Source organism: Cyprinus carpio, chromosome A24 (assembly GCF_018340385.1).
Source record: "Cyprinus carpio isolate SPL01 chromosome A24, ASM1834038v1, whole genome shotgun sequence".
NCBI lineage: Eukaryota > Metazoa > Chordata > Actinopteri > Cypriniformes > Cyprinidae > Cyprinus > Cyprinus carpio.
This window is the reverse complement of record NC_056595.1, coordinates 14,091,308-14,119,031: the sequence shown is the minus strand read 5'-3', so window position 1 is coordinate 14,119,031 and position 27,724 is coordinate 14,091,308. Positions and strand designations below refer to the sequence as shown.

Here is a 27,724-nt window from a genome sequence, read left to right as displayed (position 1 = left end):
AGCCGAGAAGCTTGTTTCTGTTGCGGCTCGATTTTTCCTTTATCCTCCACAGAGCATCACTCTGGTTTTTATTCCTTTTCAAACCCATTTAAATTCAGGCGTCATGGTCTGTCAAACTTTGGTTCCCCCGAAAGCTGCATACACCAGCTTAGGAATGACATAAAAATGCATGTATGCAGGATTATAACAATGCAAATAACCTCTGGTACTCATTACTTAGCAGATGGTTTTCATTCAAACTGACGTACAGTACACTAATTTCCGAGACGGTCCCACAGGAGAAGAGTGCAGTTATGTGCTTAGCTCAAGGGCACGGTGGAGGCCTCTCTGTAACACTTCACAGGTTCACCAGCTTTGTTAAGAGCTTTAGCCACTAGACTGATACCACACCACACTGCACCTTTCCAGAATGACAGAAAGTCAGTGGTGTGAATCTGTGAAATCTACATGACTTGAGGAAGTGAGTGGCTGGGGGGCATGACTGGCAAGGACAAAATATGAATCTCAATCAGAAAATGTGTCAGCCCAAGTTTGTGTACCAGATACATAATCTTGCACAGACCTTGCATTAATATTTAACATATATTTATATCAGGACCCAAGACCAAAATTGTTTGTCATACCAAAGTCCAAAAAGTGCTTAAAATCAAACATTGAAATTTATTAAAATTACAATCAACTTCATAGGCCAAATATTAGGGAAATATATTAGCATAAAATAGGCTAAATAAGAAAACTGACAATTCTGGAATCTAAATGTCTATTTAATTTTGATAGTTTCATGCTCTACGCAAGTGGTTTTTACACTTTTTTTTTAATATCAAGGACCCCCAAATTTGGAGCTATGATCCTAAATTATAAAAGCAGATATACATTTTAATGTACAAAACCCCAGTTATACTGAATGAAGTGTGTGAAATATGCTTCCAAAATTAAACAATCACCTTTTTTATACTCATTATACTGAAGCTGAAGCAAATTAGAACAGTTTATGGAAATATCTGGAGAAACTAAATCATAATCTTATTTCCAGCCTAGACAGATCCAGTAATAAAACGTAGTAAAAAAGTTTTTTTTTTTAATGCATTAAAAATTATTTTGAATTTTCAGAATTACTTATATTTATTTAATTTATCAATACTAATTTATCACATTAACTTTGATAGCCCTATTAAAATAAATAAATAAATAAATCCCAAGTTTGAATGAAACAACCTTTAATATCAACAGCATAAATATAGAATATATTACTATTCTAACAACAATCAATCATATGGTTAGGGTTACATGGTAGATTTTTTTTTTTTATTGCTTTGAGCATTTTAGCAAGCATAATGTATTAGAATGTACCCGCAAAGCATTTTTTGGGATGTCCCACAACCTTTAAAATAATTTGTTAGAGGAATAAACCTCAAAACAATTGAACACTGTAGTAATACAGATACTGTAGTAAAAAATTAAGAATGTGCATAAATATGGACATAAAAAGAGACATCACAAGAGAGTCCCAGAGAGAATAAGCTTACCTTTTCTGTGTAAAATGTCTTGACCTCTGGCAGGATTGAATCAAAGTCTCCATTTATGTAGTCTGGGAGAAACTTCATGAAAAGAGAGAGAGAAACTGATGTGAGAGGGAGCGGGAGGAGAGGGTGATGGGTAAAAAGAGCACAATTTGTGCAGCCATCAGATCCTTTATTCACATGAAATGAAGGTGCATTTCTGACACGGGCCATGGAAAGCATCAGTGACAGGACCCCACCAGAGCCATTCAACGCCTGCCACTCACAGCACTATCTGTCCCCAGTCATGACAAAAGCGGCACAGACAGCCACTTGACACAGTGAGGGGTTGAGAGAATTGATGCACACTGCGCCGTCGCTGTATACCTCATGCCAAACTTCTGCAACATAGATATACGATACATATGGAGGCAATGACAAGATTTTCTTCGCTCAGATGGGCAGAGTATTCATTTTGATAAAGGCAGATCATGTTGCGGCTTCTTTCGTTTTATTCCCTGAGAGCAGAAAGGCAGCGTGGGTATCGGTTGGCATTAAAGCATAAAGACTTGATGTTACGATTTCACGCTCTGCTAGGTGGTGCATGTAGCCGCTGAATGAGCAGAGATGTGCTGCTGAGCTAGTTTAAGAGTAACACCGCAGTGGATTATAGGAGCACTATCTTCATCTCACGGCTGAATCTAAGGCCCAATGAGGAGGAGAACACCAGTGTGCAAAAACAGGTTGTGTGGGGAATAAAAGCCAATTCAATGACACTAAACTTACACTAAGTTTGGAAAAAAAAAAAATACAATTCCGCTGCCCAATGATGAAATCATTTCAATATCAACTTTCAAACAATTCTTTAAAAGACTTAAAATTACAGTCTTTTTAGATTCAGCATAAATGGAATCCAATTCTTGGACTAAATTATATTGTAAACAAGAACACCAAGTAAACATTTTTGCACTGGATGAAATCTATTTGATTCACTACAGAGAACTGACTCACAAGAGTCATTTGTTCAGGAATCAGACTAAACTGGTCACCCTGTTTTTTTTTTGATTCACCAAAAAGTGTTGACTCACAAGAGTCATTCATCTGGGAGCTGAACTACACTGGTTGCACAGCATCTGTTCGATTCACCTAAAAGAACACACTCACAAGAGTGATTTGTTTAGGAATCAGACTAGATTGGCTCCCTTGGAATTTTTTTTTTTTGATTCACTAAAAAGATCATTCAAAGACTCACAAGAGTCATTGGTTTAGAAATTTGACTACACTGGTCGTACTGTATCTGTGTGATTCACTAAAAAGCATTTGCTTGGGAATCAGACTACACTGGTCACACCGCAAGTGTTTGATTCACTAAAAAGTACCCATTTGTAGAGTCATTCGTCGGGAATCAGAGTACATTGGTTGCACCGTATGTTTTTTATTAATTTAAAAGAACAGGCTCATAACAGCCATTCATTCAGAAATCAGTCTACACTGGTCGTGCTGTATGCGTCTGATTAATTAAAAAGAAGAGTCGTTTTAGAGAGTCATTCATTTGGAAATCGGTCTACACTGGTGCACTGACTGCATCTGTTTGATTCACTAAAAAGAACTGACTCACAAGAGTCATTTGTTTGGGAATCAGAGTACATTGGTCGCATTGTATGTTTTGTATACATTTAAAAGAATGCACTGTTGTGCTGTCACTAAATAGTAAGTAGCTAATGAAACACTGTCAGTGTATTTTAATACTATATTCCAAATCAGTGGATAAACAGATATGTGAAAACCGTTAACAGAACTGTGAAATGTCAATCCACAAGTGATCAAGCATATTATATCATGTTAAGATTAAACATGGTTATATAATTTGTGCCAAATTAATTGTATTATGCGCCCCTATTAATCTTTCTGCAAAAAAAAACATGGGATCATCTAGAATGCTTCTGGCTTTGATCCGGGGTTCAATGTGTGAGAAAAAGCAATTCAAAGCAAGACACGGTTTAAAAGTTTCCCGTTGTGTCCTCTCCAACAGACTCCCAGTTAAACAGGAAACCATAAATAACCCTCAGCAGTGACAGTTCTGCAGCCACATTAAGTGAAGCTAAATGAAACCTTTCCTTTTGACATTTTATCAGCAAAACAGCTCTTTTCCACCGCAGAGCTCAAATTGGTGGCAAAAACACCTCTTTTACATTCAAATTAAAGTGTCACTTAAAGTTAATCGTAATGCAGGGACTATACCTCGTTGAAAAAGAACTCTATTTGGACCGGCACGGAGAAAATTTGAATTAAGAATTGAAGTAATTCCAGAAGGTCAAGACCAAAGCCAATGGGAGAGCCTGGGACCAGACACCCTGTCACATCAGATGCTTCATTCATTTTGTCACAGCCCAAAGAGACAAGACAGAGACAAGATCACAGTTATCGCTTCGGCTGTCTTGTTTTTTCCTTGTTACACACTCTAAAATAACATCAATGAGAATGTGGGGAGGTGAAAATGGGGCTCCCAAGTGACATTCAAGAACAAAACTACATGCATATCCTTAAACGTCTTGTATTTTGATGCAGCCTCTCTTTGCTAATAAATGATGTGACTGTTCATCAACAGGGGAGCTTCATATTGGCTTCATTTCGCGCAGCACAAATTTCGCTCTATTTTTTATGTCAATAAGCCCACTCAGGACTTAAATAACAGATCGCCTGCTTTATGCCTGGCAGTTTCACACACCCCTCAGAATATCAAGAGACCTCTTCAGCTGTTGCTTCATTACAGACAGTCTGGTGAAATCATAAAGCCGCCCCTCCTGAGTGGATCATCTGAACAGACGATCAGATTTTGATTATGCCTCAGAGTTCATTTCTGACTCCTTCATAATCAGCAAAGGTCACAGTACTTCAGAATAACACCGCACAATGCGTACCAAGATGGAGCACTGTACATTACTGAGCAACCATATATGACGTACACTGTGTCCGAATATGCATACTTAACTTCCCTGCTACATATGCATAGTTACGGTAATGATTTCACAAGTTCATGATTATACAACCTTAACAAATGCACATTTCATGGTTGTTTTTTTTAAGCATTATTACTTATTACACATGTGGACAGACTAGCCAATCATAACAGAAGTCATTCACATACAGAAGTCTTTAAAAAAGCAAAAAAATGAGCCATTTTATTTTTTTTAACAATTCTGTTGTAGTAAATTTCAGCTGCAAAAAGCCTAAATTACTAACATCACAAGTGAACTAAAAAAGGATAATACAATGTTATAAAAGTGCAGAGTATGGCTGCGTTTAGACATTGTGTGAAATAATAAATTACTGTCTGAAAAGACTTTACAGCTTTAACATTCATTGTATAAATTCATACTTTAAAAACCAGCTACTGTGCTTTAAACAAGCTACACTGCCAACATAAAAATACATAACCAACAAAATAATACACAAATCCCCACATAAGCCTCACATACTCACCTAAAACAAACCAATTTCTATTTGAAAGAAAAATAACCATTTTCTATTTGAAAGATAAATAAATAAAAGTAGTATTTTAAAATGTAATTCATTGCTGTGATGGCTAAACTGTATCTCAGCATGCATTACTCCAGTGTCACATAATCCTTCAGAAATCATTATAATATGCTAATTTTATTATCAATAATATAAATATGAAAGTTATCAAAGCCAAAGCAATTAAAAGAACTAATTCACCTTTAAGAGAGAGGCTCTCACAGCTCTCTCTCTCTCTGACTTCAACAGTAGCCATTTTAAGACAATTGTATATATACCAATCTAACAGTTAATAAGAATCTGAACATTGGAAGATTATCCAGAGAGCAATCACTGTTGATAATCCAGGTAGTCTGGGACTAGAAATCTGTTCCATAATAATGGCCGATACCATCTGCAAATGGCAGAATAAAGCATAGTATGTTTCATGAGCTCCAAGCAATAGCGTGTTAACTGCTTCAGTTCAAATAAAGCTGAGCTTTCTAAACTAATCAAAGTGCTGGGAAAGGTCAATGCAGTAATTACATTTAAGGCACTGTGAGATAATAACAGGAAATGTCTTGATCTGGGTACCAGCTCCTCTGAAGATTTCTCTCCCTGTCAGCTCCTGTTTGCACAGGAAGATTAAAAATGAATAATCACTGTGGATGCATGTAATTAGGAAAGACCAGAGGTCTGCCACACATGTGTTCCAGTCCTGCATCAAAAATACTTCAGGGAATGTGCAGTCACTGGTCTAAACCAATCAGCCATTGCTCACAAATGAGTATCAAACAACAACCAGATGCCACAATGCACAGCCTGATATGCAAGTATCATTAGATACAGTACATGTTGTAGGTTTTGGTCAATTCAACAGTTTTCATAGTTCACCCAAAAACCAAAATTCTCTCATCATTTATGCATGCCCATGTCTTTTCAAGATAATGAAAGCAAATGAGGAATGGAATTGTCAAGCTCTAAAATGTCAAAGTAGTATCATAGAAGTATCACAGTAGTGTTTCAACTTATGTGCTACATTTCAAGTCTTCTGGTCATATAACTCTTCTGTGAGAAACTGTGCACATTTTAAGTTGTAATTCATTGATAATCTTTTCTTCTGGTGAGTTGGTAACAATGGCAAATGATCACCGAGTCAGTGAGTTAAACAATTGAATCAGTTCTATTAATGAACAAATCATTTATCATTTTTGGGAATGATTTGGATTCACTAATAATTCAGAGCACATTCAGTTTTTTTTCTTTTCTCTGTGAAGATCTAAATAAATAATTCATAAAACAATACAAACAAAATAAAAAAATCATTTAAAAAAGATCAGATTACTAAAACAAGCCAATTCAGAGCATTTTACAAACTGGATCAAACAATCTGTTCAAAATATTCAAATTATTAAGACCAGCTTTGAGAACTACATCAAGTGATTATTAATTACAAAAATCTGAATCATGCAAACCAGTTTAAGAACTAGATCTAACTGATTCACTTAAAGATCTGAATCATTCAGTTTAGTTTTGAGAACTGAATAAAGCAAATATATTCAAATGATTAAGATCAGTTTTGAGAATTGGATTAGCTGATTAATTACAATGATCTGAATCATGCAATCCAGTTTTATGAACTACGCAGATCAACTGATTCACTTAAAAATCTGAATCGTTCAGATGGGTTTTGAGAACATAAAGCAATTAACTGAAAAGATCCGAATCCTTCAGACCATTTTTCCAAATAAAAATGACAAAATGATTCAACAAGTTAGAATTATTAAGATTAGTTTTGTGAACTTGACCAACAAATTCATTAAAAAGATCTGAATTATTATACAGTTATGGAATGACACGAGGGTAAGTAGATGACAGAAATTTTATTTTGGCCTGAACAATCCCCTTTAATTCCTTCAAAACTGTGAATTCCTTAATTTTAATCTAAGCAAAACCAAAAAAAGCACTGCATCTGCTGATGATATTCATCTCCAAATATAAAATATTTTGCTTGTTTATCAGACGCAATTAATTTCCAGTGAGTAGATATTCCCTATTGACACCGCATATGGCTAACTGTCTGGAGAAGGCTTCTATACTTTCTTCTGGCAGCTCTGAAAAATAAAAATAAATCTACAGATGACAACAAAAGCATACAGAGTAAAGCAATGACAAGTACAAGAGAATTGATGGATGTGACATGGAACAGGGCCTGCTGTATGTGTGCATTCAAAAGATATTGTTTATTTTTTGAAACGTCCTTTGAGGTGTCTTTGGCAGTGCTGCTGCAAGCTGATAAGCTCAAAACAACAAGCTTCTGACGATCGCAGTCGAAACATACTTTACTGGCAGTGCGCTGAATGGATCATTAGCACCCTATGAAGACATTCTCGCCCTCTTAAATATGCCTGCCGTCACAATAAACCAGCTGTTTTAAAGCAGCAGCTCAATCTATTGTACGTGGCTTAATATCTATTTTATCTTCTCATTTGCTGTGTTTACCTATTTAAATCCACAAAATGTTATTTTACTGGCTCTGGCTTCTTACAACATCATGCTTATTCATTTCAGATTGAAAGAAGTGCACAAGAAGTGTGTTGCATGTTTTCAGTAATTAAAAGATATTAATAATCATTGTGATGATTTATATATATATAAATATGCATTGATCCAAATCAATCTGATTGAAGATTATTAAAGTACCATTTGCTTTTGTTTAAAGTTGCTGGCATTAATTAATTAAATGGATAGTTCACCCAAAAAGAAAATATTTTAAAGAATGCTGGTAACAAATCATTTGCAGTTAGCCATTGACTTCCAGTGTATTGACTTCCAGTGTAATAGTGCTTAACTTGTATTAAACCTGGAATATTCCTTTAACAAAAGACAAACATTGTCTCAAAATTACTGATTTTTCCAAATGTAAAGGCACCAAAGGTATCAAAATAGTCTATACAAGTCTATCATATAGCTTTAGAAATCATCCCTGAATATACTGCAGCACACAAGTCACATGAACTACTTTTATTGTGCTTTCTTTTTGGAGCTTAACAACTAGAAATAATTTTTATGTGTTTAAAATAAACAAATGCACCTGTATGTGTTAAGTCCCGTTACTCAGTTGTGATTTTGGTGCTTGGAGAGTCTGAGACTCTGAGTTATTTTTAGGTTGTAGAACAAAAGGGACCCAAACAAAAGAAAACAATTGTAAACCACTTTGGAGGGGAGAGAAGTACCAAATTTAGAGGCCTGGAGATGAATCTGGCCTGTCAGACACAGACAAAAGGTGATGGATTAGGAGTTAAGTCCTCTGAAAGCACTCTGGCGAGCGGGATACTCCTGAGGCCTGCTTCAAGTCCAGCAGTTCTGAGAAAGAACATGTGCAATGACACCAGAACCTTGACATCACCAGATCCATCTCCATCTCTGCCCTCCGAGTCAATCGTGATGGAAGCCAAAATAGGGTTCTCACCTCTCGCGATGACCCTCCGTGAGCCGGTACAGATGATTGGCACCTCCGTCAGCACATGCTCGGATCTTGGCTGAAATGGCAAAAAAGAAACAGGAAGTGCTTAGATGAATCCTTGATCGGCTTCATTACAACTCGGATCTGGATGTAAAAATGAGTGAAGAGATAAATATCATTGAAATCACATTATACGGCTATACGTTTGAAGCCATTTCAGAGCCCATCTCGGTAACTGCTGACATGAAAACAAATAGATTATTCTAGATCATGGCCAGGCTGACAGTAATGGCTCCCCTGTGCCTTTCGTGAAAACACTAATCATTTCAGGATGAAGGTCAGTGTGTCCTGTCAGCATCATCATCGATTCTGATAAGCATAGTGAGCCTTGTCATTTCCAAGGTAAGGCCAATTAAAAGCCAAAACAATTAAAACACCCCACAAACTACAACTACTTATAAAAAAATCAAAATAATATAAAAAAATCAAAAAAACAGGTCCTTCTCAAAAAATTAGCATATTGTGAAAAAGTTCATTATTTTCCATAATGTAATGATAAAAATTAAAACGTTCATATATTTTAGATTCATTGCACACCAACTGAAATATTTCAGGTCTTTTATTGTTTTAATACTGATGATTTTGGCATACAGCTCATGAAAACCCCAAATTCCTATCTCAAACAAATTAACATATCATGAGAAGGTTCTCTAAACGAGCTATTAACCTAATCATCTGAATCAACTAATAACTCTGCAAAAGATTCCTGAGGCTTTTAAAAACTCCCAGCCTGGTTCATTACTCAAAACGGCAATCATGGGTAAGACTGCCGACCTGACTGCTGTCCAGAAGGCCATCATGAACACCCTCAAGCGAGAGGGTAAGACACAGAAAGAAATTTCTGAACGAATAGGCTGTTCCCAGAGTGCTGTATCAAGGCACCTCAGTGGGAAGTCTGTGGGAAGGAAAAAGTGTGGCAAAAAACGCTGCACAACGAGAAGAGGTGACCGGACCCTGAGGAAGATTGTGGAGAAGGACCGATTCCAGACCTTGGGGGACCTGCGGAAGCAGTGGACTGAGTCTGGAGTAGAAACATCCAGAGCCACCGTGCACAGGCGTGTGCTTTTGAACCAGAAACAGCGGCAGAAGCGCCTGACCTGGGCTACAGAGAAGCAGCACTGGACTGTTGCTCAGTGGTCCAAAGTACTTTTTTTCGGATGAAAGCAAATTTTGCATGTCATTCGGAAATCAAGGTGCCAGAGTCTGGAGGAAGACTGGGGAGAAGGAAATGCCAAAATGCCTGAAGTCCAGTGTCAAGTACCTACAGTCAGTGATGGTCTGGGGTGCCATGTCAGCTGCTGGTGTTGGTCCACTGTGTTTTATCAAGGGCAGGGTCAATGCAGCTAGCTATCAGGAGATTTTGGAGCACTTCATGCTTCCATCTGCTGAAAAGCTTTATGGAGATGAAGATTTCGTTTTTCAGCACGACCTGGCACCTGCTCACAGTGCCAAAACCACTGGTAAATGGTTTACTGACCATGGTATTACTGTGCTCAATTGGCCTGCCAACTCTCCTGACCTGAACCCCATAGAGAATCTGTGGGATATTGTGAAGAGAAAGTTGAGAGACGCAAGACCCAACACTCTGGATGAGCTTAAGGCTGCTATCGAAGCATCCTGGGCCTCCATAACACCTCAGCAGTGCCACAGGCTGATTGCCTCCATGCCACGCCGCATTGAAGCAGTCATTTCTGCAAAAGGATTCCCGACCAAGTATTGAGTGCATAACTGAACATAATTATTTGAAGGTTGACTTTTTTTTGTATTAAAAACACTTTTTTCTTTTATTGGTCGGATGAAATATGCTAATTTTTTGAGATAGGAATTTTGAGTTTTCATGAGCTGTATGCCAAAATCATCAGTATTAAAACAATAAAAGACCTGAAATATTTCAGTTGGTGTGCAATGAATCTAAAATATATGAAATTTTAATTTTTATCATTACATTATGGAAAATAATGAACTTCAAAAAAATAATATAAATACATAAAAATAAAAACTACATGTACTATATGAAAATCAAAAAATTCATATATATACATATATAAATAAATAAATAAATATATATATATATACACACACACACACACAATTATTAAATATAATAGTAATAATCATAATGCAGTACATATATTTATATATAAAATATATATATATATATATATATATTATATATATATATATATATATATATTATAAATCATAATATTCTATACAATATAGTAAATATAAAAAAACTATATCATCATTACAAAAATAAAAATTATAAATAATTCGATAAAATTATGAAAACATAACACATGAAAATGTGCTAAGACATATTTATATAAATGCTATGTATGCATAAGGCATTATGGCAACCTTTATAAATGCTATGTAAACAAAAGGCTTCAAGTAAAGTGTTACCTGAGATTCGGTTTTAGTTTTTTTTATTTCATGCAGGCTGACAAATATGGGAAAGATGTCGCAGCATATGCTCAGTTGGAAAAGTACAAAAAAATAACATCTAAAAGTGACATTAAAATGATAATCCTGCCGACTTTGAAGTCTTGACATGAGAAGAAGTTCAGAGGAAGTACTCTTGACTTTTTGCAGCTCAACTAACGCACACAGATGTGGGATTCACTCTCTAGACAATAGCCAGATGTAACAAACAGGAATTTAAAACACTGAGCATTTTCACTGAATAAATTAGTTATTTTAAACCAGGTGCTTTGAGAGTGACAGCTTTTTTCTTCCTTTGAAGACTTTCCTTCCTCCATTTATCAAGTAGCTTGCTTATAAGCCTGCAATCCTATTATTTAAAACCACAAAAACCCAAAGGTACTGCATTTATAAACAAACAGAGGTGACTTTATGTTTTTTTCAAATACATTCCATAAAAAAGAGAGGGAATATTTTCACGGCCACATGAAACAAAGATGATTTTCTGGGACAATCACTCAGATGTTATGCCTATGAGAGTGAGGAATCGTCACAAAGATCATGTAAAGAAGAGCGTAATCTTGTCAGCACAGTTGGTTTATGGCCAAGCGTCAAGGGAACAGAATTGTATCATATGCCTCATGAATAATGGAATGCGTTTGCAAGACACTGCTGCGATCCTAATGGACACGATGGCTTTGGGCTTACTGTTAAAAGGAACTTATTTCAGATGAAAGTAGAAGGAGGATCAAGGGAAACATTTTAAACAGTTAAACACCTGTACGGTTTAATTGTCACCACTTTTTCTCTGAAGGGTGACACAGGAGGGGGTGGAAGCACAACAACACAAGAACATTCACTTTCAATTTACACAGCACCTTCAAGAAATGAAAAAGTTTCTGCACTCTTGAAAACATGATAATACACTTTGTGAAAAATGACACTTTTGTTATTTTTGATGTCTGTTTCCTAGACTTCTAAACAATGCCTTAGACTAGATTCTACACTAACTTAAAGTCGACCTATTTGTTGTTATTTATCTGCAGTCTACAGGCTATTCTGTGGTCAAAAACTGATTGATATAAGCTACTTAGAGTCTAAAAAATCAGCAGGACATTAACTACACATTGTAAAGGAAAAAATAGGGCTGATAATCAATTAAAGATCAATCAATCACGAGAAACACCCCATAGTGAACATTATACTATTGATACTATTGTAACAAGTAACTGAAAAGACATTGAAAGTACTTTTTTGCATCTAAAAGTATTAAATTTTTTAATAATTCATCATAGCAAATAAATACTTTAAACTGACAGTTGAAAGCCCTAGAAAAATTCAAATATTTAGTGAACGTCATGACATTTGCGAAGTATGGTAACCCGTACTCGGAATTGGTGCTCTGCATTTAACCCATCCCATATATATATGATATAATACTACATCTAATATGTACTGCAAATATTTTAAGAAAAACTGTATAAAGCAGTATTTTGTACATATTGTGCTATTGGTTTATTTATTTAAAATAATAATTCCAAATTAATGTTAAATCTGTGCCTCATACGCTTAGACTATTTATAAGAGTGTTTGTTAGTGTAAAATTATTAGCTTTTAAAAATATTTATTCAAAAAGCAATAAAGCACATTTTATAATTATTATTTTTTTTTTCGATCGTGCAGTACACGTCTGTCAGTAATGACCCAGATAAGATATACTTTCAAAGACACAAGTAAACCGTACAATCATTTGCTCTTTAGTTCTGATGAAATAACGTCTCATGATGATGCATCCAGGCCAGTCATTCATTAATTCCCAGACAGCTCAATTGGTCTGGCAAAGACATCATCATTTGTTCATAGGGTGATTACACTGGCGTTTACAATGCTGTCTCTGGAGGTGAATCAAAGAAGCTTTTCTGTAAAGATCCCATCAAAGTAAACAGTGTGCTACATTTCTAACCGGAAAACAGGGCGTAATTGAGTGCAGCCGAGAACTCCAGCTAGGAGCAAGACTTAAAAGCACTGGGCCGAATGCAAATGACTCATTATTCTGACACCAGGAAAACATATTAATATGAAGTCTTCAATAAAATGAAGACTTAACCACATGGTGAGCAAAACAGGCAATAGTATAACATCCATGGCCATGAATCTTGAGAATCATAGGCACTTAAACTGCTTTCAGTTCTAAATGTGCTATGAATATCTAAAATGTGGGTTCAATTACAGCTACAAGATCATGTGATCTGCTTTTCAAGACTTTGAATTGGCTTTGGCTTTCTTCTAGCTGTTATTGAACAACAATTCAGTGAAACAAAGTTTGAAATAGTTTGAAAAGCTTGAAGGTTAAAGATATTTGTCATTAGAGTGTTTCTGTGCAATTGCTAGCATGTTTCATAATGTTGTTAGCTTGTTTTAGAACATGGTTTAGCACATTAATAGCATGTTTTAACATGTTGCTAACATATTTTGGCACACTGGATGTTTAATTACAGCTGCAAGATCACGTGATCTGCTTCATCAAAGACTTTCGCTACGTCTGAAATCAAATACTTCCCTGCTATATAGAAGTAATTTTTTAACAGTCGTGAAGTAAGCTCAATTCAAATACCTAATCAGACAATATGCACTTTTGGGAACTTCAAGTTGCTAACATGTTTGTAGCATTTTTTATAATGTTGCTAACATGTCTTAACATACTGATACTGTAGCATGTTGCTGACACTGTTAGGATATTCCCAGCTGCAAGATCATGCCATTCTTTTTTCCTAAGCCTTATGAATCATCACCTTTAGCTGTTAATGAATAACAATTCAGTGAGTCATTACAATAAAAATTAATTGAATCTATAAAATGAACTGGTTTTCAACTACTGAAAAGCTTTGCAAAAGAGTTTGCGGTGGGTCGTCCAACAGTAAATAATCGACCATTCTCACTTGTGGTGAGGCAGCATTACGATGGCTGGAGATGCTGGAGGGGGTAAATCATTTGTGAATGCTCTTTCACCGAAGCCCTGGTGCGGCATAGATAACCTTGCAAATAAACACTTCATAATCCACTAGCAGTGCTTCCTCTTCCTGTCATGAACTTTTGCTACTCGGCCGGTGTTTTATGGGGGACAAATATTGATGAGGCAGACTTTGTTGTCGCTGATTTAATGTCTTTTGGCAGTGGAAGTGAAGTGAAGCCTGTGGCCTCTGTAAATCAAAGAGGGACGAGTGGTCACTGAGCAAAATAGAAGGTTAATTCGCCTTTTTAGATGGTTTCTTTATCCTCAAAAGAGTTGAGAGAGAGAATGGGTGCAAATCTTTTAATTTAGGTCTACAACTTTCCTTATTTTTTTCAATTTGAAGGAGGAAGTTTGGTGGGAATAATATTTTTAAAAACAGCTAGTAAGCCTTTTTCATAGCCATAAATTTGCTACTTGCAGTTAGCCACAGGTTGTAATATTTCTCGTTTTAGAGGGCATCTGATCTAAAAAAAAAGTCTACGTAGTATAAGATAAGTAATCAATATTTTTACTCCATCTTACTGAACTGTTTTCCATTTCAATATTTTTTTAAAAATGTTATGTATTCCTGTAATAGTAAAGTTGAATTTTTAGAAGCCATTACTCCATTCTTCAATGTCAGATGATCTTTCAGAAATCATTATAATATGCTGATTTGGAGCTCAAGAATTATTTCTTAATTATAATGATCAATTTTGTAAACCGTTAAAGTGCTGCATAACATTTTTGTGGAAACAGTGAGACATTTTTTTCAAGATTCTCTAATGAAAAGAAAGTTTTACAGTATTTATTTAAAATAGATATTTTTTGTTACATTATACAGTAAATGACTTTGTCAATTTTCTGCTAAATAACAATGTTTAGGAGTAGCAGACAGACAGCCTCGAAGCTAACAAATATGGACTGATATTAGGGGTGATATGGAAAAAAAAATCATATCACCATCATACACTTCAAAAGCAGATCGTGGAGACATTTTTATTGTCCACGATCAAAAATCGTCATATCGCACACCCCTAACTGAAATCCACAAAACTGTAAGTCATTATCAAGCCCATCAAGCAACCCAAAAACACAATCCATCCATTGACCAAAACTTCAAGTAATGTGAAACGCTCAAAAAGATTATAAAAAAAAGCCCTGCCAAAACACTGCTATGATGGTACTGCAACACAAACTGTCAAACTTTTCAATACAGAGGGAGGGATAATTACTCCACATACCACAGTATTTGTAAGAAAGGTTTCTGGACAGAAGAAAAAAATGGTATAGTGTATCTGATTTCTGTGGCAATGTGAATTCTTCAATACACCAAGCTTTTATCACAGCAGGACGTTTGAAGCATTTCTTTCAATTAACACCATTAGAGAAGATTACACACGGCTTACAGGAGGTGATTATAGCTTCCATAAATCTGATTTGGTTTTCAAATTCAATCTTTAAGACTGACTGTTCACAGTCATTTTGCAAGTAAAGAAATCCGTTTTTGACAGTGTAGTCATTGTCAGATGTGATGAATTTCACTGATGATGTCAGCAGAATGCCAAGAGACTCTCTTATACAACACTGTAAGCGTGGACATTTTGCCTCTGCTCATGTCTTATTGCCATGGTGCTGAACTAATAAGGTGCACGAGACAATGTGACATTTTATACACTAAGTCATATCCTAAATTGCTGACTTGTACACTCATTCACTACAAAGTGAATACTACATAGTTTTTTATATGATGAAAGAATGACTGAAAATGAGTGTATCTAGAGGGTATACTGCTCCATAAAAAGTAAAAAAATAAAAATAAAATCAGACTAAGATGCTATGTAAAAATTTTGATCTAAAGATTGATATGGTTTTCGACTGGCTTGTAAACTAAAAAAAAATTGAGTTGGACATTTTATATTTTTATACACATTTTCACAGTATTTAGCTTCTTAAAAAAGTGTTTGCAGTTTAAAATTCAGTACTAATCACACAACTGAAATAAGAAAGCAGCGAACTTTTCAAGTTACTTTTGAAAAGCATGTAAAAATGTGTTGGTATCTGCAAAGTGTTGTCTTTGATCATCCAGTCCTATAGAGCACTGGTGGTGCCACTGGCCCATAGGACTGTACTTCTGAGGCTCACTGGAGGAAGGGTGGAGCGCCCTGCCCCGGTCCCTCAAGGAAAACCATCTGGATGTGTTCACCCTGCTCCCAGCAACACACTCGTCGCCCACCTGCTCTGCCTCCAGAGCAAAGCCACATGAAAAATGCACAGCATCTCTGATGCAAGGGCAGAGGAATTAAACTAACAAGAGTTTTTAATGAGATCAACTCAGCAAACCAACAAAAGCTAGTGCAATATAGTTGACAAACTCTCGCCTGCATAAAAACAAAGCGGCAACCATCAGAAGGGAAGAGTCTACATCAAACAACAGGAAAGAGGTATAAAACAAACAAAAAGGCATTTTCTTAACTTATTGCACTGCTGAAAAGTCTTTGATAGCCCTAAATACCCTGTAAAGAAAGAAACTAGGGCAATCAAATTAATGCACAAATTTAGTCAAATTAATTATGAAAACATAATGAAATAAGAAGATTAATGCAATTAATCATGCCCCCAAACCTTTTGAAGGAAAAAAAGTAAATTTACTTGTCTGCTTCACTAATGTAATGAATTATCTTTAGTTGAGAGTTTCACAGCCAAACAATAAATGTAATATATATATATATGTATATATTCAAAAATTATTGAATTGAATTGAATTAGATATATATATATATATATATATAATTGTCAAGGCATATATATATATATGTATATATTCAAAAATTATTGAATTGAATTTGAATTAGAATATCATTGAAATAATTTGACTTAATTTTTAATTGACAAGGCAGCTAAAAAAAAATAAATAAAAAAATAATTAAAAAGTCGGTGCGTCCCAATTTGCCTACATGCATTGTGTATCTTAGTATTTTTTTATATACTTATAGTATTTTTTTTTTTAATATTTCTAACTTTATTAAATACTAAAAAAAAATAAAAAAACTATAAGAACAAAAAAAAGAAAAAAAAACATATATAAAAACATAGCTCATCCATTGTGTGTTATTCATTACAGGTTATACAGGCATCATCACACACACACACACACACACACACATATATAGTCAACATTTGAAGTGGATCAAAAAAAGTTCAAAGTTGAGTATTAATTGCATTTTGGTTATAGGTTTTAGGACAACTTTGCTGAAAGGTTTTGATCCACTTCAAATGTTGACAGTTGAGATCTTACAAATAATGCAATATTGCCAAAGATGACCGATTAACAGCTGTATAGTGCCTAAGTATTAATTCAGAAATCTGTAAATCCCCAGCTGAAAAAGCCAAATTATCTGAAGTAGAATTAAAAGGAATGTTTCTCTTCGACAAAGACGTCAGGGAAAGTTACCACTGGCATCGTGACAAGATGGCGGATGCAAACTTTCAAACTTTCGAAGGGAGCTCCTGGGAAAATCCTTGGAAACCCCATCGCAGCCGGTTGCCATGACAAATTTCAAATGAGCATACGCAGATAAGTTGACTTCACTCTAACTGGGTGTCAACTACAACTTCAAAATAAAATCAACTCAATTTATAAAATAAGATGAACTTTTCCTCAGAAATGTCTGAAAGTGAGTTCAAGTGGCTTACAACAGATAGTACAAGTTCCAACTAGCAATTTTATTGTCAGTGAATGCAAAAATCTTAGTAAGGTGAACAATTTTGAGTTACCATTGTCTAATGCACAAGCAAGTCAGACAAATACAGACACTGATCAAGTCATTGACCAATGTGATATTCATCACAAAATCAATACCTTTACTCCACAGCACATGGAAGAACTGCTCATCTATCGGCTGATTTAGGATAACCAAGCCAATCCTTTGTTTACCTGGTGAAAGAACAGAAGAAACGCACAGAAAGTGAACATTAATGGGCAGCTAGATTTCAACAGCATCCTGTGGTTACAATGAAGTCTGAATGAAGTGAAACTGAGAAAGAAAAAAAAAATCCTTGTAATATTTGGTTTAATCTGGTGAGATACAGCTCTAAATAGAAGCAGCTAATAAAACCAATGCTATCTCACGCTTATACAAATATTAACATTAAATGTAAAAGATCACTTTTGTTCTTTGTAATCAATTCGAAATCAATTATAGTCAGTAAAGAACATTTCAAAAAAATTAACTCAGCAAAACACTATGTATAAGCTCCTATAATATATAAACATATTTTACATATTTAATTGGGCAAATAAATGAATGAAAGAAATAACATTAATGAAACATGGGGTTTCTTTGAAATTTCTTATTTCTTTGTTGGAGATGAACCCTAAAGTTATTAACTAACTATTTGAGGAAGTGCAGTAAATAATAGGAAGAAAAGGTGGTATGTCCCACTTGCGCACCAAAGCTCAATGTGAGCATGTGTGCTTAACAGTAGGCTACAGTTCCAACATACAAGTTACTTTGTTACATACTGATCCAGCTACACAGTCTGAAACACTCTATGGGAGAAAATGAAACGCGGTCACTCTATAATTTTGTGTTTTTAATATTTCAAGATAGTTCTGTAAGGCATCTCAGCACTCCAAACAGTCCCAAATGCATGGGTTCACACATTTAATTGCAAAATATTCCAGAGCCAAGGTGCTCACACATTTGAACAACATCCCAAAATCTCCACATGGCTAAATGCTGGCAGCATTAAGAACATACAGCATCATGAATGCATGTTTTTTAGTGCACATAGTTTAAAAAAATAAAAAAACACAGAGTGGAGTACACAGTGTACGTGTCAAAACTCTCTCCGAAGAAAATCACAGGTATCCTGACGCTGTTGTGAACAGAACATACCTTGTGGAACAGACTGGGGAAATATCAAGGTCCTAAAGTGCGCACACAGTGTATAAGTGAACATGAGCTAGTCGCAACACCATTGCCGAAAGGTAGACGACTCAAATAAGAAACATCTGTATTTTGCAACAGTTATACCACATTGGTTTTTCACATTTCAGCCACAGATATCCTCTTCCTGTAAATTACATATATGAAAGCATACACTTTTAGTAGGGCACCAAGGACATTTTCCACATTTGAATATTTACTTTTGGAAATATCAATTTACATACACAGAAATTATCATATACCAAACTAGCTGAGCTTGCCCTTCAATAGGATAAAACAAATTTGCAATTCAACACATTAACAAGCTGGGTTTGATTAGTTCACAAATTAGAATGAATAGGACATGAAACGCATTCTTATTCTAAACAGCCTTCCATTAAATATAAATTTATTGAATATGTATGAATTGAAGGATCGGAAGCACATGTTGAGACATGAGAATGGCGTATTTTTGGACTAGGTCAAAAATCTGGGGCATGTCTTCAGTCTTTGTTTTACTGAAGGGTTATACAGAACATTTCAGAGAAGTGTAAGGGCACATGAGTGCATCAATTCCAGGGCATTTTTGTTCTCATGAGTCTTTTGTTTTAATCTCTCGAGTATGTGGACCTTATGGGAATGTGATATAAAATTTAACTACAGTTGAAAAGTAGAAATGTTGCTTTGAAAAAAATTAGAAATGTTTATTTGGCAGCTAACTAAAAATAAGTTGAAGTTGAAGTACTAAAATCTAAAATTAGTCTAACTACATCTAAAACTGAAATACGTATAAATTAAAAAATTAAATTAAAAATAAATAGAATTATTAAAAAATAAAGTTAACTTTGATTAGTATAGATTATTATTAACTTAAAAATGCAAATCACAAAAAAACACCCTAAAACATAAACTAAAATTAAACTGAAAATATAAAAATGAAAGCCAACTCAAAATATTTACTTAGAATGAGATTTACTGCCAAACATTTACACGCACAAGGAATTCATCTTATTTACAGAAGCAGCTTTTTATATATTTAAAAAATAAACAAAATACATAAATACTATAATAGTATATAAATAATACTGCACTGCAGTCTACATCTGGAACTGCTCTTTATATTTCCAAAAATTTATTCTAGTGAGGATGCCTTCGAAAGAAGGCATTTTAAGAATCTTAAAAAATTCATAAATCTTTTCATGTCTGGATAAACAGCATGGTTTGCAGTTTGTGAAGACACAGGTTTTGCAGTGAAATGCAGTGCAAAAGAGGTACAGCCATTTAGTGGTGTGCCCATGAAACTTTACCAACTTACCAGTGAACATTTGCAGGGAAGTTAAGACCAGGACAAAGGTTGATATGTTAGTCATTGAGGATGCATTCATTACTATATTGACCATAGGCAGTCTCAGACACACTGAAATCATGGCTGCAATTCTTAGCCAATCATTACAGCCTGATTACCTAGTTTCTGGTCATGTACTTATGGAGCACCTTCCCAGAGAGGGATATAATTTTGAGTAAAAAAAAAATTCCTCCAGAACAAATCAATTATTTCCCTGTAGACTGCTCTCAGATTCTTAGAAACATGGCTTTTTTTGTTCAGTTATTGCATGGGTGGGTGGGGGTGGGGCTGTTATCCATCTCTGCAGAAAGTCAACTTGACTGGGCTCATTAACTAATCTGCCTGACCTTTGAAACAAAGTTGCAAAAAAAACACTGCCTGACCTTTGAAACAAAGTTGCATATTAAGCTGGCTGGTTTTAATAGCGCCTGTTTTTTCTTTTCTTAAGTAAACAGCAAAGTTTTAGGTTAATATATTAATAGAACCTATACTATATGTAGAGATCTAATAAAAATGCACCCAGAAACCCACGTTGTGATAAAATATTTGGCATCATCAATATGCCCATATTTGTGTAGTCTCATCTGTGATAGAGTAAATGCTTAAAATAAAATAAAATAAAATAAAATAAAATAAAATAAAATAAAATAAAATAAAATAACACCTGAATAAACACTGTGGAGATGCATAAGAAACACAAATGATGGACATAGGAAACCATTTCTTTTCTTTGAAAATATTATTCTTAGCCATAGTGAATTAAAAAAAAACACTGTAAATAAAAGATTTACATTACAACTCAGTTAGAATGCATAAAACATAGCACATTATAATAACTATGAACATGCAAAGTGGCCAATTTAAAAGCACTTGAAGTGTAACTGCATTGAACTATGATATATTTATTAACTATGTTTATGTTCTTCAGGACAAAGTGTAAATGCATGCTTGGGCAAGAATAAATACATTCAGAATTTTAAATAAGTTTAAAATGAATAAATACCTGAAGGCAAAAGGCAATCTAATGGAGCGAATTCATCCATGGTCGTGTTTATAACAAGCTGGATTCATCAACTATAGAAGAAAAAGAAAAACACAAATAATTTTAGGAGACAACAAAAATGCTTTGTTTCTGTGGAGTTAATATATGTTCTAATTAGAAGTTCTAATCAAAATAATAGCTTAATAATTATGACAGATAAAGAGACGCGCTGAAAAACAAACACTACAGACCATTTAAAGTATTTCAAATACATAAAAATCATACAAATGGATGGAATGTTCAGCTAGAGGATCAGATCACTCACCGTCCTGTCTACAAGAACTCTTTGTCCTGTGAACACTAACTTTTCCTATTGAACTTATTGTTGCTCTGCCCCTGTAATAGATTACTAGCTTACCTTAAGGTCTCCAGTCTAACTCTTATTCAGCATATTCATCCCAAGAACCTCCCAGGCTCCCATTTAAAAAAATAATAAAAAATCGGTAGTCACTGTCATGAACTGCAGGCAGAATAACCAAGACAAGGAACCAAGATACAGGAGAACCAGAATACAAGACTTAGAATTGCAGTAATAACACATACAAGACTCAACAAAGAATGACAGGGAGAACGGGGCTTACATAGGGTGAGTTAACCATGCTAATGAGACACAGGCGCAAACAATGAGTGCTGATGAGACCGGGCAGAGGATAATGGGGAATGAAGTCCTTGATAGAGTGGCAGAATTCTGGGATGGAGTGCCTCTAGTGGACAACCAGGGCACTCCAGCCGTTGATTGCGACAACAAATTTATGAGTATGATGCTGCTTTTATACAACAGTTCAATAAACAAAAGTTAATACTGGGTAACGTAAATTTTAGACAAAAAATTGGCAGTTACTTTTGTATTTTTGCTATGTCAACAAAAATAGTACAAAACAGGCTCAACTGCTGCACATCTCCAAGCAACACACTAATTCACTGTTTTTGAATGAATCTCTTGAGTGGATGATTCAATGATAATAATAATATCCGCTAGTCTCTAGAAAATACTATTTCAGTCTTTCTACTTCAAAATTGATTATTTATAATTATTTGTAAAATTTACTGAATTTTTATTTCTGAATGAAAATTTTTTCAGTGTACTTGCAGAAAATACAATATAATATTAATGAAATAAAAGGCCGGTTAAGAGAGTACACTTGCAGAACTGTTTTAACACATTTAAGTAAACTTTTAAAAAGTGCACTTTGCAATAATGTCAGATTAAAACTTTTCCTTTAAAGTACTTTGTAAAGCACATAATTAAAATTTTAACTTTAATATGCAGCTTGATATTAAAGTTTGAATTTAAAGTTAATATATTTGAAATGTACTAAATTACAACTTCATTATTACATATGTGTAATTGGAAATATATTTAAATATATGACTTTAAATAAATGACCATTTTAATAGAAATTACATTAAAGTATATTTTAGTTTACCATAAATGTTTTTCAGTACATTTGTCAGGACTCTTTAACCATATTTCAAAGACAACAGAAGTTATGAAATTACATATAAAGTGGTTTTTAAGTTAACTGCACTGAATAAAAATTTAAACTATAATACATTTTCATTTGCATTTTTTAACATTTACATTCATTTTCATATACTAAAATATACTTCTTTTTCACTAAGGTTTTGACAGACATGTCATTTAAATCACAAACTAAAAAGCTTCAAGCTTTAAGACCAGACAAAATAATTTCATTGACGGTTGTATCTTGTTCTGAAGCAGATATCTTATCCTTGCTGTTTACGACAGCAATGTTTGAGAGGACAGCACTTTGAGCTTTATGCAAGATAAATATAGAATTATTTACTCAACAGACAAAATGTCATTACTTGGATCAATCCTGCTGAGAGCAACAGATCAATGCAGGTAGAGAGGGGTATCCCTAACACTCTGCTAAACTGGTTCAACATAGCAACTAAAAGGGTCTAATCCAACCTGACACCCACAACACTATTGATGAAAGTAGAGTGCTGTCAAAAAAAGTTTGCACCAGAAACTCACAAACTCAAGCGGGTGGGCCTTATAGGGGTCATATGATGCGATTTCAATTTTTCCTTTCTCTTTGGAGTGTTACAAGCTTTTGGTGCATAAAGATCTGTAAAGTTGCAAAGACTAAAGTCTCAAATCCATAAAAGTTAAGACTTATCCACGCCCCCGTGAAACACCTCATTTAAACATGCCCCCACGTCTAAGTCACTGTGTGGGAAGATTTACATAACACCGCCCAAATGTTCACACAAAGAAAGAAGGCGTAACTTTTATTCTCACTGTTGCCGCTTGCGCCATGTTGTTGAGACGCTGTGTGTTTCGTTGTGAAAGAGAAACTACTTTGTTTGGTCTTCCAAAAGAGGACGATATCCACTTTGTCATGCCTAGAGCTGATCCGTGCTGGTCGCTGAGGAAATACATCAACTTCCCGCTGTGGATCGCCGGATCGGCTTTCACCGTGGACAAAGCAGAGTCCAGCCTGGGCTCATCACATGTGGCTCCTTCATTGAATCCGCTGGCTGTGCCATTCTCAAGTCTGCCGGCCGTTCCTCACTCAAGCCCACAGTGTGTGACGCATTTTATGAAGGACAGTTTCCTGAACCTGCAGAGTATACTTTAATGCATCTGTGCACAAAGGCTGTTTCTATAAAGTGGGGCAGTTCCAACTTTGCAAGGACAGTCTCGCGCTTCTGACTCACAGCCTGTAAGTACATTTTTTATATTAAAGAATTTGCCACTGATGATTCAAATGCAAGTTTTAAGCAGTGTAGAGTAGCGCTTGTTGTTTGTCGTTTCTCTGATCACAAATGCAGACATGGTTTTTACGTGGCGCGATACACAACACAATGCATAAAAAGACAGTATAAGTCATTATAATCAGTAATTATGTCCCCACTGGATGCAACAAATGCATTGTTTGTAATGGGTTTTATTGGTTTTGTCTGGTCATGCCGGGAGACGGCATCACAGTATGGTAAGGGGTGTAACATTTCCGTCACACGCTTGAGGTATTCAGCCAATCACAACACATTGTATTCTTGAGTGGTGATTCAGCCAATCCGGGTCAACCTCAACTCGCTTCGGTTGTTACTAGTCAGCAGCCGTTTATGAGCGCTGTTTATTTTATATTAAAACATTTAAGCTAAACGTTTTTAGAACAACTTATGGTGTACACTACAGTTCCCATGCTCACAGTGTGTCAGAAGCACAAATCCGGGTCCAAGCCTCAACTCGCTTCACTTGAGAATACTACCTCAGCGTACACCTCACTTTTCAGAGTGATGGGCTTTGTAAAAATCGCACCTTTGTTGTTTTCTCGTCGGTATCTGATAGAGTTCAGGAAGGAGGGCATAGAGGAGCAACAATAATGTACATTCAGTGGAAAATAATGTTTTTTTTTTTAACCTTAAACCACATTTCATTACACCAAATACGCAACAAAATGCTCTTTTTAGCAACGTCATATGACCCCTTTAAAAATAATAACATTCACACCAAACGAAAACCCCTTTAAATGAATAGTTCACCCACCCTCAAGCCATCCAAAAATTAGTTTTCTCATCAGAACCAGATTTGCATAAAAAAACTAAATTAACTTGAAAAAACTTATCCTAAGAAGAAAAAAAATAATTTACTTCTTGGATGGCATGAAGGGTGAGTAATTTTTTTTTTTTATTCATTTTTCATTCCTTTAAAGGAGCAGTGCACCTAAAAATTTAAACTTCTCATTATTTATTCTATTATTTTGTCATTATTTATTTACCCTCATGCTGGTTTAAACCCGTATGACTTTATTTCTTCAGTGGAACACAAAAAGAGATGATCTGAAGAATCATTTAATTACAATGCAATTGAATGGGGCCGGAGCTTTCCAGCTTCAAAATCAGACGCAAAAGTCTCATGAATACACCACAGAATTGGTCTATATGACCTGTGCTTTTATTTTAATTTTTTCTGAAGCCATTCAATAGTTTTGTGATAAGAATTTAAGTTTTATGAATAATAGCTATGTTTACATGGACCCAAATAATCAGCTGGATTTATGGCTTAATCAGACTGAAAAGCCATCATATAAACACCTCAGTCAGTTTGATTTCGCTCAATCCAAATAAAATTCCTATCAGATTGAAAAGGGTGGTGTAGATCTGAAATGGTCCAATCAACAGGAAAAAATATTTTTATCACAGTTTCGCAACGGAATAATGTCAATGAAAAGATGAACCACACTGCATAATTTAGGGTTCATATACTGTAAACAGAACTTTTAAAATCTTAAATCAGATTGGATACATTTTGATTAAGGAACATTAGTATTCAAAATCTTGGAACTCACTGACTCAAACAATGCTATTTATGACTTCAGAATTTCATGAACTCACTGACTAGCTTGGAACTCACTGACTCAAACAATGCTATTTATGACTTCAGAATGCTTAGACTCAAACAATGCTATTTATGACTTCAGAATGCTTAGAATATGAATTACAACACACAAATACTTTTAATGTGTTCCATCCAAGAAAGAAATACATACATTCATTCTTGTTGTACAAGTTATTTTTGCAAATGTGCAATTTACAAAAATGTTATGTATGAAATAAATGCAATCGCTATAATTACTATCATTAAGTTGAATATGAATTAAGCACAATTGAAAGGTGATTCTGAGCGTAAACACTTCACAATTACCTTTAATCACAAGTCGGTAAATGAATGGGATTGAGGGAGTGTGTTTTGAACTTTAAAAGGCCCGTGAGACTACCAGTAAAGTTAAAAAACCCCAGCCTTGTCAATGGTTAAAGTAAGTTCTTTCTTTCCTTCATTGTGTCTTTAATTAATTTCGGCTCTTGTTGTGTAGTTCTTTCCCTCTGGGTGTTTTTGTAATTAGTTCTATTGACTGAAATTTCAAGGCACTCTGACTTAGTCTGGGAAAATTCTCTGCTTGACATCAGTTCTTGTACTTTAAAAGAAGAGCCAGAGTTCATTCTCAGGTTGAGTGCCCAAATTACAATTTACAAACTTTAATAACTCCCTCATTATGTGCACAAGAAAATCACACAGCAAGAGCTTCTGCAGAGACAGAATGTGTTTTTAATTAAAGTCAAACATCATTATCTACAGCTTTCTGCTCTGGCACGATTTCACTCAAATCTTTAGCAGCATCATAAACTTTCACACTCTGGCTTAGTCTCTCAAAGTAAACTTCTAGAGAGATATTATAAAGAAATGATTGCATTGCAAAGACTACACAGACGGGCAAAGAGGAACGGTCATAAAAGTTAAGCTAACTAAAACATGCCATCAAAATACAGATACTGTACAGCGAACTGTTTTTATACAGTCTATGATCGCGACAGCTTACTGAACGCTTGACAGTTGGCTGAGTCACAAAACCTAGTCAGCGACTACCTAGACAGCATTTTTAGGCAACGTATAGTATGCGCTTTCAACGTTCGTGTAGTAAATGTTTTGGGCATCGAATGAGCATATAGTCCCCAAAAACGCTGTCTAGGTAGTCAGCTCGCTAGGTTAACAGACACAGCCCGTATTTCTAGTCTACTCACTCTGTGAATAGCTCTCCAGCAGCAGCATGTGTCCAGTCCACATTTGTGTACAACCAACGAGTGACGAAGACAAGCGCTTGCGCTCCAGAAAGTTGTGTGACGTTTGTCACAGCGACATCTAGAGGTGGACTGTTCCCCTGCACATGCGATGAGAGCGAGAACGAGAAAGAATCTATCTATCTATCTATCTATCTATCTATCTATCTATCTATCTATCTATCCACATATAAATAAACAAGTACATAAATGACTAAATACATGCATAAATAAGTAGATAAGTAGAAGTACTTAGCTGAACAACTAAATAAATATATTAAAAATGGTAAATAAATAAAATGGTTAATTAAAAAAATGAAAAATAAGAGAATTTCCTTATTGATATTTTGATTGATTAATCTGATACAAACAGAACCTTAAAAAAAGAATCACAGTTGTTTGAGATTTAATACTTTACAGTCAATACTCAGTTCAGCTTAGTCAATCACAGCATTCAAATGTCAAATATTTCAGAATATTATTTCTGAATATTGATATAACATCCAAGGCAACATCTGAATGATCTGTTGATCCGTCAGTGGTTAAAAAAAACACCAGCATCATAGTTACATTTTAAATTTATGACAGGACCTGCACACAGTGCTCATACCTTTAATACAACATACTTTATTTATCAAACATATGCTCATGGTCCCTAGAGCCTGGTTTCATGTCAGCGCTGTACAAATAGTGGCCACATATACATAAATCATAAATGATCCATCAGCGTCTATGCTGCACTTGGCCTCACCCAGAGAAAAAAGCCCATCACAAATATAGCTTTCTGTCAGCCGGTGGTAAACAAAAGGCAGTTCTAATTTGATAAGGGACACCAAGGTTAAATTTTGCCTGCACAGCACACGATCCAGGGTCGCCAA

General features: G+C 35.1%; 1 protein-coding gene across 1 annotated transcript in view; it reads right to left on the bottom strand.

Moving 5' to 3' along the window:
* LOC109113599 (thiamin pyrophosphokinase 1-like) overlaps positions 1–26,899 on the bottom strand; it is a 54,350-nt gene extending 27,451 nt beyond the window's left edge. The window contains exons 1-6 of the mRNA XM_042714264.1: positions 26,811–26,899; positions 21,219–21,289; positions 17,802–17,876; positions 8,470–8,539; position 4,914; positions 1,527–1,598 (exon numbers count right to left, since the gene is read on the bottom strand). Coding sequence (XP_042570198.1) covers positions 1,527–1,598; position 4,914; positions 8,470–8,539; positions 17,802–17,876; positions 21,219–21,258 — 258 coding nt within the window. The 5' untranslated portion in view covers positions 21,259–21,289; positions 26,811–26,899. The remainder of the gene's footprint in view (positions 1–1,526; positions 1,599–4,913; positions 4,915–8,469; positions 8,540–17,801; positions 17,877–21,218; positions 21,290–26,810) is intronic.
* Between the last annotated feature and the right edge of the window lie 825 nt (positions 26,900–27,724).